At 37.3% G+C, this 15,608-nt stretch overlaps 1 protein-coding gene and 1 long non-coding RNA gene across 3 annotated transcripts in view; both read right to left on the bottom strand.

Annotated features, from left to right (window-relative positions):
- Positions 1–11,496, bottom strand: part of PTPN6 (protein tyrosine phosphatase non-receptor type 6) — a 35,655-nt gene extending 24,159 nt beyond the window's left edge. Inside the window, exons 1-3 of the mRNA XM_087954207.1 lie at positions 11,364–11,496; positions 10,475–10,600; positions 8,881–9,075 (exon numbers count right to left, since the gene is read on the bottom strand). Coding sequence (XP_087810333.1) covers positions 8,881–9,075; positions 10,475–10,600; positions 11,364–11,368 — 326 coding nt within the window. The 5' untranslated portion in view covers positions 11,369–11,496. The remainder of the gene's footprint in view (positions 1–8,880; positions 9,076–10,474; positions 10,601–11,363) is intronic.
- Positions 11,497–11,752: 256 nt separating this feature from the next.
- LOC148132394 (uncharacterized) lies at positions 11,753–15,471 on the bottom strand. Of its 2 annotated transcripts, none has more exons than XR_015747257.1 (3): positions 15,264–15,471; positions 14,423–14,475; positions 11,753–11,940 (listed from the first exon to the last, which is right to left on the bottom strand). It is a non-coding gene; the product is annotated as an uncharacterized LOC148132394 (long non-coding RNA). The 2 variants fall into 2 exon arrangements; XR_015747256.1 differs by lacking the exon at positions 11,753–11,940 and adding an exon at positions 12,145–12,274 and having other exon boundaries at positions 14,419–14,475.
- Between the last annotated feature and the right edge of the window lie 137 nt (positions 15,472–15,608).

Raw genomic sequence — 15,608 nt, 5'->3', positions numbered from 1 at the left:
TCACATGACCCTTGGACTGTGCACCTGTCATAAGTACATGCCACGTACGTACATGCCAAGAGCCTGAATTTTGATCACGTGACCATGTGGGATGCTGCAACAGACATAAGAAAACCGGTCATGCTTTTTTTCAGTGGCATTGTAACTTTGAATGGTCACTAAATGAATGGCTGTAAGTTGAGGACTATCTTTACTGCACCTCAGTATCTCAGTGTTTTTCAGAGGCCTGGATCTCAGACTAGAACTAGCCAGATGGGCAACAAAAACCAAACAAAAACCTTAACAGAATTAAATCTTTTTTTTTTTTTTAAAGGTTACATTTTCAGTTGTAATAATGAAAATTTTTTTCAAGGCAGTAGCAAATGGTACTAAGGCACAACTTTTTAAACATTTAATCAGCACATAGGAAGCAACATTCTAGAAATTTCCTACGGTGCCTAAAATCTTACTAGCTCTTAGCACAACATCTCTTCCCTCACTGTGGATGAGCTGCTGATGCCAGCATTCCCAAAACCATGTTTACCAGGTCTATGCAAAGGTAACCAAGAAAAGTTGTCCATACAAAACCTTGTCAAGTGAACAGGCAAGAGTTTGCCCAATGAAATAACTCCAGGGACTTATTTGTGTGTGTGTTGGTGTGTTTGTGTGTTCTGTTCCCAAGTGAAATGCCCTCTGCGTCTTCCTTTCCTGGGTCTCTGGAAATATCACAGGTGAAACTTAGCATGGTATGGCTGCCAATCTCCTTTCAGTAATAAATTTAGTTGCCATGACACAATAACTATGTAAAGAGTAGGAGGAGAAAACCCCAATTTCACCTTGTTGTGTTCTTCTGCCAATACAGACATGCTGCAAACAAAGTTTTGTTACTTCATTAGATTTCCATTTGGTCAGTTACCAGAAAACTCAGTTGGTCAGACCAAATCCTACAATTTACAACCCTTTTTATATTTCCCCTAAGTTCATTTAGTGTCAACTCATACCCAACTGTAAATCACATAAACATTCCCTGAGCATGAAATGTATCTGCAAAATTAAAATGTTGGATCTTTCTCTGAAATTAAAGTGCTTAAGAATTTATTTATTTAATGAGCCTCAATGAATTACACACCAACTTGGCACAAAAAGAAAACAAATGTGAATGTTGTAATTCTGTTGCACACTCCATGATTAATAATAGATAGGGGCTTTTCAGATGATGTTGACCTTTTAGAATGAAGGAGAAAATCAAAATTCTTCTTGGTGAAACTTAATGTCTCCTGCCTGAATATATTATATTTTTATTGTATGTATATGTGATTAACTCTATATTCCTTCAAAACTCTATAGCAAAATAATTATTCCTTATTAAAGAATTATAAGTAGGAAAATTAAAGAGTGTGAGGATTTTGTATCCATAGTTAGTAATTAGTCTACATCAAAAGAGTAAATTTTCTGAACTTCAAAATTTGAACACCATTTTGAAATGAAATTAGAAGATCAATTTTTATATACTCCATTTCCACTAAGGCGTTGTTTTGCTAAACAATTTCTGACTTTGTCTTTCTTACTGCAAATCTATAAATTTGAATCAGTTGCCTCAAAGTGAATCAGAAGGTTACAAATCCAAAATCAGATTAAGATAAAGCATCACGGATTGGCAAAAAGATGAGAAAAAATCCTCTTATGGAGGGGATTTTTTTCTTGTATTACTGTAATACAAATCATGATAATCTTTGACTTACAAACTGTAATGGAGCCTGGCCACTGATCTGATTTTGAGACTCTTTTTTGTGGCACTTATTAAGCAAACACTGTGATCGTTAAGCAGACCCATTATTCACTATGGGGCATTTTGGCTGAAAACCAAAAGTAAACAATGTATTTTCAGCAAAAATTGTAAATCATGATCATCAGGCCCTGGGACATTGCAAATGGTCATAAACACAGCCCAGTTGCTGAATGCCTGAAATGCAGTCATGCTATTGACTGCAATAACAGAGGCAAGGGGGGAAGAGATGGCTGTCAGAAGTTCACAACCAGGTCATAAGTACATTTTGGGGTGTATCATAACTTTGAATGGTCATTAAGCAATCGGTCATAAGTCAAGGACTACATGTTCCACATTAATTTATTACATTAATACATCGCCCAATTCCATTACATCTCTAGGTAGTTTACAACAGAAAATTATTTAAAACAATGTAATACAAACAATATGGGAAGCATGAGAAAATACCATTGCAGGAAGAAATTATTAAGAAAATATTGGAATGTGCTGAAATGAGCAGATTGACACTTGAAATTAGAGAACAAGAGGATAAACAATTCTATGAAATTTGGGACCTTTTCTATCAATGGTTGGATGATAAAACACAATAATAGAATATTTAGAATTTTAGACAATAATGAATAAATAAAGAGATATTTTTTTCTTTTTTATTTGATATCATATTTATAAAATGTTTTTAGGATAGATTTGGTACGATTACATGATTTGTTATAAAATAAACTAAGTAATTATAGCTATCTCGCAAAGTATGAATGAATAAAATTATAGTCAAATGATTGTTTAATAGTGATACTAGGGTATATAATTTTTGATTGATAATATGAGTGATTATGTAATGTAACTGTAATTGAGACTACGAAATGGATGCACAAAAAATTGGTAAACCAACCGACACACTGTATGTATATTTATGAAAGAAAGCTGGATGTTTTTATGTTTTGTTTGTTTTGTTTGTCTTTAAAAACTAATAAATTTTTTTTTAAAAAAAAAACAATATGGGAAGCAGATATCTAGGGAAATTGCATAAATCAGTTTTACGTAGGAACCCTGGTGATGTAGTGGTTAGATGCAGTATTGCAGGCTAAATCTGCCCACAGCCTGGAGTTCGACCCTAACCAGTTCAAGGTTGACTCAGCCTTCCATCTTTCTGAGGTCGATAAAATGAGGACCCAGATTGTTGGGGGCAATATGCTGACATTATAAAAACATCCCAGAGAGTGCTGTAAAGCACTATGGAATGGTGTGTAAGTCTAAGTTCGATTGCTAAAAATCTTGAGGGGTCCACCACCCACTCTGACATGAGCCTTGGGGGGAAAGCCTGATTTTTAAGGCATTGCTTAAATAAGACCAGAGTGAAAGGGGTGTCATATGTGGCAGCTAAACTGCTCATCAGTGCCAGATACAGAGATGACAGGATGCTTATTCTGGAAGATCTACCTGGTGGCCAACTGTTTAATTTAAAGTACTAATCTTTTAAGGCTGACATGATCTCGTAGACAACCCTCACTCTGTCAAGGACCTAGGAGTATTCATCTCAAACGATCTAAACCCCAGAGCTCACTGTAACAGCATTGCCTATATTTTATTTCTTAATAAAATAAAGTCACTTGGTACCACCTAAAACCTGAAGCCATTCATTCCCCTGATTACCGAATTCCATCTGAGATTTCTTCATCTGGAAAAATACTTTGCAACAAAACGAATACTTTGTTTTCTTGAAATATCCTTCTAGGAGATGAGCTAAAATCTTGAAATGCGGTTTTCTCCACAGCATTTTTCTGAATCCATTATTGATACTTATTTTTCTTCCAGATTTTAAATAATAGTAAGTCATTATTATTTTGCACAGTAAGGCATGCAGTTTTCTGATTACATAAGATCACAATCTGATAATGCAAGTAAATGTAGCTTTTATTGTATTTTTTCCGAAGTAATATGTTAAAACTTGGAAAGAGGCAAAACAAAAATTGCACAAAAATGTCTGTCTCCTGAATGGACACTTTTCAATAAGTACTGAAACTGTTTCCACAAATCATCTCAGACCCTGAAATTGTGGAACTTACAAGAATAATGGGGCAATTTTATTTGTCTAATTGCTACCAATTCCCTATATTAAGATCTCTTCCTTTATCTTATATCTGGAGCAAATTTTTTACTTCAGCAATTGTACTTGTTGTGCTAGAGAGGTGCTATTTTACATGATGTATCAAATAAGATATTTCACATATTGTACCTCTCTTATTCTCAGTTTGAGTAAAATAATCTTTAATTTTTAAATTGCACAATGTGTTTTTCAAAGTAATCTGTCAACTGCCAACACATACTTTGATTAATTAGATATCAAATATGCCAACGAAACATTTGCTTTTAATGATCTTTTAGTTGTGAGGTATTTTTACAATAGGGAATAAAAAACAGATTTCAATATATTTTCTAGATTGTTGTAAAGTAACTAGCTGCCCACCCTGCTCCCCAGCTTAAATTATATTGTTGTTGTTATCTTGCAATTATTTCACTCTTTTCAAAGACACTATAGGAAATGTTGAAATCTATAAATAAAGACATAGTTGAATACTGTTCTTAAACTGTTACGCAAACTGTGGTCATTTCTGCAGTATGTTGACCTGGAAAGGCTCAAGATGCTTCAGTCAGTCCACAATGCGACAACTACGATTTTACAGCCTCTAAAAGTTCAGGATTTCATATCATGACACACTGATTACCAGTTTTCTTATGGATATTGTCAAAGGTACTAAGCAACTTGGGGTCAATTTACTTAAAGATTAGCTGTTCCCAAAAAACTCTGGCAATTCTGAATAAAACTTCTGGAAAACTTCTATTCAAGCTAGTTTGATATCCATTCAAAGTGAATCTTTGTGATAATCGCTCACTTCGACTGCAGAATACTTCCTCTGGTTCTTAATGTCACAGTTTCGCCCAGTTTTATTTAGTTCATTTTCTAATTAATTCTGAGACCAACAGTGGTGGGATTCAAATTTTTTTACTACTGGTTCTGTGGGTGTGGCTTGGTGGGCGTGGCAGGGGAAGGATACTGTAAAATCTCCAGTCAGAGGTGGTATTTTCCAGTTCTCTGAACTACTCAAAATTTCCGCTACTGGTTCTCCAGAACTGGTCAGAACCTGCAGAATACCATCTCTGGAGTCCAACCTTTCTGGACTCAGGTTTTAGCTGCTGCATATATTACATTTAATATTGGTTTTAAAGAACAGGTTTATTTTTAAATACTGCTTTGAATTATTTTTTTAGTAGTTTTGAATATTTTCAGCTGATATTACTAACTTGCAAAATATGAGTAACAGCATTTATGTAGGCCACAGCATTTTAATGGCTTCTATTTTATTTTGGCATGATTCTTATACAATGAAGAAATCAGTTTTGATTTTTAAATACAGAGTTCTTCGGCTGGATCAGAGTAGGAAGCAAAACAATCAGAGCCAAGGCAAAATGTAAGAGTCATGAAATTGGGAGAGGTTCCCAAGGAGGTTATGTTTACTTGCTTAAACTACTGAAATATGACAAACTAGAGTCACATTGTAATGTTTGCCACTTTCTGTGGAGGAAAAAGTAATTGTGGGTGGAGATTTATGATTAACATTTTGAGTTTACATCCATTATTTTAATTAACTTTCCAAAGAAACAGTAAATCAAGTCAGAGATTATCACATTGTTTAGATTTTTCACTTCTACCGTTAGGAATGTAGAGAGACCCTAATATAAAGAAGAATAAACACTCATAGCCTGCCTATTTATGTATTTGCTCATTGTTTGTTTGTATTCTGCCTTTATTATTTTACAAATAACTCAGGTTGAACATATCCAACATACCTTCCTCCTCCTATTTTTCCTACAAAAACCTTGTGAGGTGGAGTGGACTGACTGGCTAATCCCCCAGCTGGTTTTCATGGCCTGATGCCTTAACCCACCAAACCAAACTCGCTCTCAAATTATGTTCTTATACAAAAATCATATTTTAAAAAAATTGAGAGATTAGATAAATCCTTTATATATTTATTAATAACTCTGGTAGCCTAACCAGAGTTTTATAAATGGTCATTTAATGCACTTATCAAGCTACACATTCAACTCACTGGTCTGATAAGGGGGGGTCAATGAATTTTGTTGAAGAGAATAATACAATAAATGCAATCACTAAAGTTTTTATTAGTGTAGGGAATTTTAGAGATCACACACTGCTTTTGTTTTAGAATTTTTTTCTTTAAAATAGGAGGGAATCTGTGCTCCTGCAGAAGAGGCTAAGCTACATGTCCTAGCAACCTCAATGAGTAATAATGAGAGAAGAGGGAAGCTATATTTTGACAACTACGTCCGTTCCAAAAGAGGTTCCAGAATATAGAACTGCTGGGTAGGAAATGAACAAAGCTATCATTTGCTAAGTGAGCCTCTTTCCCTCTCAGAGAGGAAACAGTTAAGCTCAGTGGACCAAGTGGAGGGGAAGCCACGTGATGGAAAATCTTGGTTGGTTGGTGGGGAGGGTGGCTGAGTTTTCGTAAGAGCCTGGAGGACAGAACTTTCCAACCGCAAGGGAGGAAGCAGCAGGCTCCCTGGCCAACTGCTGCCTTTGGATGTGAGCAGGCCTGCACACAAAGACCTAGAGAGGATAAATAGACCAATTCTTTTCAAGGGAACAGCAGTTTGTTCTGGAACAGGACAAACCCAGTTCTGTCTCATGAATGGCTTAACATACCATAGAACATAGAATCACAGGGCTGGAACTGTCCATAACCAATATGAACCAAAGCCGCCCATTTTAACACAATTTCCAGATGGGTCGCAGTAAGAAAACAAAGAGTCATAGGGCATCATAATGACAAATGCATTTCCACAAAGGTTTATGCCATCATAAGGCTTACAAGCTTGCAACAGAAGAAGAAACACAAAATAAACCTGCGAAAATAAAACGTGTGACCCCGGACGAAAGATTTTCTTGATACCCGCTTGTTATCGACACCACAATCTTTGCATTTTAACAATGTGCCAAAAATAACAAATCAGTGAAACAAAAGAAACCTAGTTTCTAAATATAAGTCACATCAATATTGAAACTTCATCACATGACAAAATTTAGTATGTGCTCTATAACCTTCTGTCTTAGGGAATCTCTCAGTTTAAGAAAGCTTGAAAAGTAAAAGGGGAACAATGCTGAGAGGAAAGTTAATCATTCATTATATCCTATACTAAAAGAACAAAGGACATGTAAGAATACATTATATAGGACACATTTATTTATACACTTCTAAACAGTGGTTAGCTTTTTTCAGGTGTTATAAAAAGGAACTACACTGTACCTCCATTCAGAAATACTGTGGAGTCCTTCCACTTGAGTGAATATCTTGATTTTCCAGGGTCCTCTTGAACATGGACAAAAAGCGGGCATTGTGAGAAGTCCTGCCCCACAGAAGTCCACAAGGAGGACCATGGAAAGGATACTGGACCAAGAATTTTCTCCACATGAATAAAACCATCCTGTTTGTAAGAGGGCCTGAAGCGGTTTTCTACTTAAGCAGTGGTGCAGCATTTGTAGGTGTGATTGGAATGAACACACATTGGTATGCCCTGATGGATATGCATTAATATTATTTAAGCATATTAAGTGTAGTCTGTTGCTGGATAACTGGGATAACTGGGACCTTTTCAGATTTCAGAAGTTTCCACAAGAGATCCAGTGTTATTGATAATGAGGGAGCCTGGAGTTATATGGAAAATGAAGACAAATAGCTGCACCTAAAGATGACAGCATTAGAGAAAATTTTAGCCAACCCTTTGGCTCAGCATCCCACAACTGTTTGTCAACAAAAACCAGGAACAAGAGGCCTTGATTGCCCACATGTGGCTATGTCTCCTTTCTCCTTTTCATTTTGAGAATTTCCTTATAGTTCATACTAATTACTTACTTTTTCTTTCCTTTTAATAAACCATTCCAGTATCTTTAAAATTATCATTAGCATTTCTTCTTTATTATTTTTATATTATTTATTTTCATTTAGAATTTCACTTCCTGAAGCTGTTTTTGCAGGTACATTTAAAAAAAAAAAAGAATATCTGCACTAATTATATGCATAATGGCTTATGCAGACGTAGTAACTTTTCCAGACAGTTCAGTACTATGTATTCCCTACTGAATATGCACCAGGGCTTATTTCTGCATAGAAAAGCAGCAATTATTTTATGAGCAGTATTTAAGTGACCCAATCATGCAAGATTCACCATATGCTTAGGCTTAAAATCTTTCAATTCCAAAATTGAATCTCTCTCTATATTTCAAACTATGCAATTAATGATTGCTCTTTCTTCTCAGGAGTCCCAGGACAGTACTAGGTATAACTTGATATGGACTTGTAAACAGTTACCTCTTCCTGGAGTCCATTAGTTTTCATCTAAAAGGCAACTGCATAACTAGAATAGGGCATGCATATATGTGTGTGCGCACACACAGACACAGTGCTTGGCTTTATTTAACATCTTGTTTGAGAAAGACCTCTCTTAGAAGAAGAAATTTACATTCAAGCTGAGATGTAGATATTGGTTATTTTCATGATCTTAAATGTTAGCGGAATTTTTAATACTCTTTTTAATTATTGTCTTACCTGCTTTGTGTACTTTTTAAGTAGAAACATAGAAAATAAAAGTATTTTAGACCATATTTTGCTTGCCACACATATTTGCCACACATATTTTGGAGTAACACATAACGTTCTTTCATATGTTCCAGATAAATGAATGTCTTTGTAGAGCATTTAGACTATCATTCAGAAAACCCTATAGGATCTAAACAAATCATGGAAGGACCTAAGAGATCATCAAGTCTAGTCCCCACACACCGTAGTATTCACTACACCATCCCTCCTAGATGACTATTCAGACAGTGCATGAAAATAAATAATCACTAAATATATTATATGTAATGTACAATTATATCTACAGTACATAGATCCACAGCAGAGATACATATGTACAAATGATAAAAGGCATAACTATAAAGTGTGAGCACCCCTCCACTGAGGCTCAATGTGAAAAGGAAAGTCAAGATGGATATGGTGCTATAGGTAGAAGCAAGTGTGCTTTCCTCATACCTTTCTGTTGTGGGATCAGAGCAGTTGAGTGGATATCTCAAATCGATGATGGTTCCATCTTTATCTTGCAGGGATCCCTGCTGCTGTGTATAATACTCCACCAATTCTGATAGAGTAGCAAATTTCTCTCCTCCATAGAGATCATAATAATCCCCAGTATTCTGGATACGGATGTGAGTTACCTCATCACCAACCCTAAAAGAGAGAGGCAGAAGCTTCTCATCAATTGATCAGAAAGGGAAGAACAAAGGAGAAATTATCCTTCACTATTACTCCTGGTAGGAATTCTAGACCAAAATAAGGGATCTCGAAGAGTTGGATGGATTACTTGGTGTTTGCTCTCACCCAGAGTTTATCATCCACCCCACAATATATGAGTTGAATATAAGATTTTTATCCAAACTGGAGAATTAGGGCTAGAATGAAGCTGGAGCCAGTGATTGTATTTGTAGATGTACCACGGAGTTTAGGAAGCTGGGATTTGGGGTTGTTTTTATTTTGGGGGGAGGATATTGACTTTCTTTGGTTTTTACTTCTGTTTTTGTAAGCCACTGGAATTGTGACACATAGGAAGGGTGGCCATATTTGCCTTTCAAATAAATAAATACATAAGACTGAATTCTGCAGAAAGCTAGCTAAAAAGATTGTACCTTTGGCTCCCCGTGGCATTTCTCCAACCGTAATTTCACTTGATTTTTCATGCTTTCTATGTTAAGACAGGCAGATGTAATAGAATTAGAAGTGGCATTGATATTTTTACTTACTTCAAAATGTTTAACCAGGAGTGTAATTCAGAAGAAGGTTTACTGTATAAGATTAATACTCAAGTTAGTGGAAATTCCAATTTAAAAGAAAGGAAGGAATAAAGTTGCTTTACTGAAATGGAGGCCAGTTGAAAATTAACATGGGAGTCAGAAGCTGTGGAAGGTAGTCCCTATGGGAAGGCTTGAACCCGGTCTTTCTGTTCCAATGTCTGATGACTTCCTCAAACCATGGACATTTTTTTAAAGAGCATTGTGCCGCTAGCCTAGGGAGCTGTTTATTTTGTTTGGAGGCCTGTTCCCGGAAAAGTCAGTATTATGCCATCATCAGATTTATTTCAGAGAAAATTGTAGAGAGAATCAGTCTCTGAACTTACCATCAAGTCTCTCTTCCAAATCCCCCATCCCCCCAAAAGGCAAAAGTCTCTGGGGAAAACCCCAGAGAAAGAATTCATCTTCAAGTTTGTGGAAAGTTGTAAGTTTCACAACAGCCATCTTCACTTGCAGTCTTTCTATTCCTCCTTTTCTTTTTCCACTCTGGCCTTCAATTCCAACATGTCTTGGGATTTTCTAGATATTATTTATTATTATTCATTTAAATGTATCATTGCAGCCCACTCTCATAGACTTTAGGAGTGATATATATAACAATTAACCATGGAAACCATGCTATGATATGGCCTCCATTTATTACAAAGTGGAAAAATATTTCGGGATATACCGACATGGAATACTTTTGGAGAATAAAGACTGAAGAGGTGGAAAGTAATGTGTGTCTCAAGGAGAACCATAGAACGTTATCAAAGGATTGGAAGAGGGAGGGGGGCAATTACCTGACTGAAAGGGAAAAGTCCCCCTTGTTCTTCCGGCTGGGCCGAGCCAGAAAGCTGCCATGAATTCCTCGTGCTTTGAGTAAGGCCTCAGCATCTATGCCACTCAGGTCACGATGAAACCACCTACTTGGAGGAAGGAAGAGAGAAAAGTACAAACGACGGACATCATAAATGCCACAATTCAAAAAGTGGACATTGGTTTTCCTTCACTTTCTCCACTGCCCCAACAGCACTGACTCCCACCAGAATGTTCATAATTTAGAATTAACAACAAAATAAATGAGAATCATCCAGTGCAGATCAACCAAAGTAGACTGACCCTTCAGTTCATCTGGACCACAGCACTTTCAGATGCAGTCAGTTCGCACATTCAGTGTTTGGTCATTAAGCATCATTTGTTTGTTTGTTTATTCATTTATTTATTCATTCAATTTATATAGCTGCCCAACTCAACCAAGTGACTCTGGACAGCTTACAATTCTAACATTCTAAAACAATTACAACAAATTAAAAGACATGAAAACAATAAAAACAGCCACAAAATATAGTGGCAAGTAATCTATGGAGAGAGACAGGGTCATCCACTTTCTAACTGAGCAGAAGGAAAACAGATATATAGCTAGTGAAGCTGTTCCTCCACTAATAACAAGTAGTAGAAGAAACTCTACTTGCTACATTTCTGCTAGAACCTAAAGATTCAGCAGCAATTGCTGCCTCTATTCCCCAATCCAGAGGCAACACAATGATCTGTTCCAACAACTGTCTCCTATACCAGTAACACAGTCATGCTCCCAGAGAACATTGTCCCTCCCAGTTCAAGGAAAAATTTCAAGATTTGCTTAGAAAGAAAACATTAACCTGTAATAGGCAATCCTAAATTTTTCCTTACCTCATTATTTTCCAGGTGACCAGTGGCAGAATCAAAAGTCCAGTTAAGAAAACAATTGAAAAATTAACTGAAGAAGTTTCTTTTAAGATGAGAATAGAAGCAAATGAGTGTTTGATGACTTTCCAGCTGTGAATTCTCTTTTGACTCTACCCATCTACCTCATGCGTTTCCACTGCCCATCACACATTCATAGTCTCTCCACGATCAGTCCGTGTTGATAGGTATGGACAGAAAGAACTGAGGCAAACAGGCAGTTCCAAGTTGCTGAGCCCTAACACAGGAACAGGAAGCATATCTAACATCGTTGTTCTTCACTGCAAGTTGCAATGTGTGCACTTCTGCTTCTGCTTTTGGGTGCTTTTTCTCCTTCTGTCCTATCTTCCTTGCTCACAACTATTTCTGTCTTTCTTCCTTTTGGGGGGAGGGAGAAAGAATTCACAATGAAGAGTGCAAGGCAGTCCATTCAAGTATCACTACAGGAGAATTCAACACCAGTACTAAATGCAACATAATTAAAGGCAATTACATCCCAAGAGTGTGTAATCAATAAATATAAAAGACTTTGGGGGATTCAGGCCTGCAACAGAGAAAGAAAGCTTTAAACATTTCAGGTTCTATTTTCTTAACGTTATTGTGTGCTTTTTGCTTCCATAGGAGATCCCTTTACCAGACTGCATTATTTTGCCTCATTCAACGGAATGAGGTGGAATTCATAGATGTTCACCACAATGACATATAGCTATATCATGCAACAGTAACACCTTTTTGCACTATCAAGAAACTGTCTACTAGGATCTGGTCCAATTTAAATCCAGCAAAGGTGTTTTCCCCTTGATGTTAATATAAAATGTCCTTTTGTTGGACCGTCTTCCTTCTTTCCATTTGGGTACTTGAATGCTCCTTGAACAGGCCTTATTTCATGACAGGAGAAAGTTTTAATTGCTTATTTCTTCTCAAAGAAGAAATGTTTTTCGTAAAAGGGAAACAAAATTAAAAGGGAAAAAATAAATTTGTTTTTTGAATCTCCCTGCCTAGAAGGGAAATGCCTAGAATAAGACTTTGAGCCAAATATCCAGCATTTCTAATATATCTTTAGGCAAGGTCTTGATTGCACAATCTAAGTAAATAGTGTACTAAATAATGATCTCCACTTGAAGCTGTAGAATAAAATTCATACATAGAAAAAGAGGGGAAAGCATGTTCTTATAAAAAAAAATATGCCCACAATGTAAGTCTCAAGTATAGAATTTGCAAATATTAAAATTTCATTTTAAGGTGTGCCTACGTGTGTTTCAGTCATGCCAACTACTTTCACATCATTTGCCTGATTTCTGGTTACATAGACTCTTCAATGTGGACAGTTTTTAAAAAAGGAGGAAATAGTCTTGCTATAAGATGACATGTTAAAATGGTTAATCTTTTTTTTTACTATTAGTGTTTTTATCTGAAGAATTACTTTTGTTGAACATCAAAGCTTGGGGATTGTACTCTAAACATTGAACCTAACCGAGATAATATTTAACTCCACTAGCAGATATTTTTGGCACTGATAATAAAGTAGCACAAATTCTGATGGCTAACTGCAAGATACAATAATTCCATAGTGTGCAGCTGTTCTTCTGATTTATGTTTATGCTAATGAAAGCTTGTGTGAGTCTGGTCCTGATCATGATGATCACATACAGGTGAAGGAAGCTTAAATTCTTAGCCCAGCCATTTGTTTTTCAAATTGACCTAGAGATGTTTTCTTTAAAGATTCCATTAATGGCAGTAGATATCAAAAAAAAAATATCAAAGAGTGGGAGGTTTAGTTTCCTGTCCCCACCCTATGTGCTGTAGATCCCCTCCATACATTCACACAAATGAAAATAATAATCAGTTATGCAGCTGCAGGCTAAATACATAGCAAAGCTTGTTGATCATCCAATCCCTCCCCCCACCCCCCAGTGGCATTCCCAAGATTTCTCGCACTGCTCTGGGGAAAGTGGGGGGGATGCAATGCTCTTAGCCATGGATACTAGCAGAGCTCTAAAATACTGCAACAAGTGCTTGTGGGTCAGCATTTTTTTTAAACCAAAACAAAATATTTGGATCAGCCCAGGTCAAACCTTTGAAGGAAACCTTGGGCGGAGCTGTATGTTCCCTGCCTTTGGCCTGCATTGCTCTTTTGCAGAGTGGCACTTGATGGGGAAATTTGGAGAGAGGGAAAGGAGGGGGGGGGGAAGAGTTTAGTTCATTTGCTACTCTTACATTTGGCTTTCCCCAGATGAAATTTAATGCTTGATAGTAAAGAAAGAATGGACATGAGGCTGCATGGCACTGCATATGAGTATTACTCCAGCTGGCTCTATCTGGCAGCAGTGGAAAGCTCCAACATAATACAAGGTCTCTCCTAGCTTTGCTACCTAAGGTCATTGAACTAAATATAGGATTTTCCAGTGTTTGGGGCCTGAAACTTCTAAGCGCACTGGCCAAAAGGACTACGGTGTGAGTTTTCCCACTCACAGAAGATGGCTGCCTATAAACCGGTTACCGCAATGCTCTTTACCACACTACACCCTCTGAGGATGCTCAGCTCACTATCAACAAGTGAACATTCACCTGGCAAAAGCAGAGAGCCCACAGCACTAGGAGTGGTTTTCTGGGAAACTATGAGGGCCTTTAGGTTCCAGAGAATTTTCAGAACTAAAAACATGGCTGGAGATTGACGCTTTGCTCAACAGTGTCTTTGGATAGACCAGTGCTGGCTGGGGAATTCTGGGAGTTGAAGTCCGCCAGGCTTCAAGGGGCCAAGGTTGGACAGCCCTGGGATAGACTAATGTTTTGATGTGAAGAATCAAGCAGGCTTTCTTGGAAGGTACTAAGAGACACTGCTCTGCATTTTCAGCTATCAGGTAGGGAAAGCTACCTGAAAGCAACTCTGACTAAGCCCATCTGATCTTCATGAGTTTTTCAAAAAGTTCTGCATCCCTTCCCACATCCTCTCTCCTGCGGAGAAGTCTGCTCTTCAGCTTGCCTGGGGCCAAAAGAACAGTGACTGCTGGGTAAGACATACCTACATGATGGAGTTGTGCCTAAGGAAACCTGGTAAGACAAGGTAGCAGTGGATTTTCTGGAAGGAAGGAAAACAGAGAGAACAAGACAGCAGATGCAAGGATCCATAGATGAATATGCGAATCACCCTGTAGCTCTATTTATTATTTATCTTGGTGCTTTTAAAAGTTAGCAATGTTACAATCAATTGATTTGGTTGCCTTAGAAATGAAAACAGTACTGAAAGTGCTAGAAGATTAAGTTACACACATCTGAGTCTTTGATATCTTGACTCTACTACTAAACAGCATTGTTATGACGGTTTCTACATTTCAATACATCACAAAATTTTCCTATTCTTCTAAAACATCAAGATACAATAAGCCTGTTTTATTTACCCTTAATCTTCACCTTTATCACCATTGTTTTAATTGACTTTTTAATATTACTAATGAACTACTTCCTTTTACAATGCAGTCCTTATAAATAATGAGTGAAACTACTGGTAAAAATCAGCTTTATCTCCTGAAATTGTTCTGATCACATTGCCAGCCCCATTATTCTGTACTTACTGTATGCTGATGCAAAATTAAGCCTTCATGCATTCAGTGGGCTCACCTCCAGGAAAGTCCATATCATTTATATTAGTATTAACTACCAACAGCTGGCCTACTCTATTGCAATGCCACTAGCTATTAAGGGGGAAATGAATACCTACATTTGCCCATTTGCATGTCAACCCCAGTTGGAGAAAGAACTGTGTACATCCTTAGTTCTTGTTAATTACAGACATGATAAAAATAGAAGCCCATACTTGAAAAAACCTTCACTGCACTGAAACAGAAGAGCCTGAGACCGGAAAGTTACCTGGTGGAGCTAGAAGCCTCTGCCTTAGTGAATAGGTGTGGTGGAAGGAAGCTGAATTCAAAAAGCCGCTCCCAATACAAAAGACTTCATTCTTTTCCCTGCTAAATGTTTTCCCGAGCTGGAGTTAATAAACACGCTGGAGTTAATAAACACCCAGGAGGTTACGGGGAGAGGAAGAGGCTGAACCTGAGGCAAGCAGCAGGTAACCAAGGGAGGGGCTGTTTGCTCTCTCCGCCCCCATTGACCTACCGGGAGGCCCTCCCTGGGTAGATTTGGGAAGCAGGAAAAAAAACCCAGTTCATCCCTGAGCCAGTTGTCTGAAGAACCTGCTCAAAACAGCAGCTT

The sequence above is a fragment of the Notechis scutatus genome, chromosome 2, assembly GCF_049901735.1.
Source record: "Notechis scutatus isolate UNSWTSFEM ecotype Mainland chromosome 2, rNotScu1.2, whole genome shotgun sequence".
NCBI lineage: Eukaryota > Metazoa > Chordata > Lepidosauria > Squamata > Elapidae > Notechis > Notechis scutatus.
This window is presented reverse-complemented; position numbering and strand designations above follow the sequence as displayed.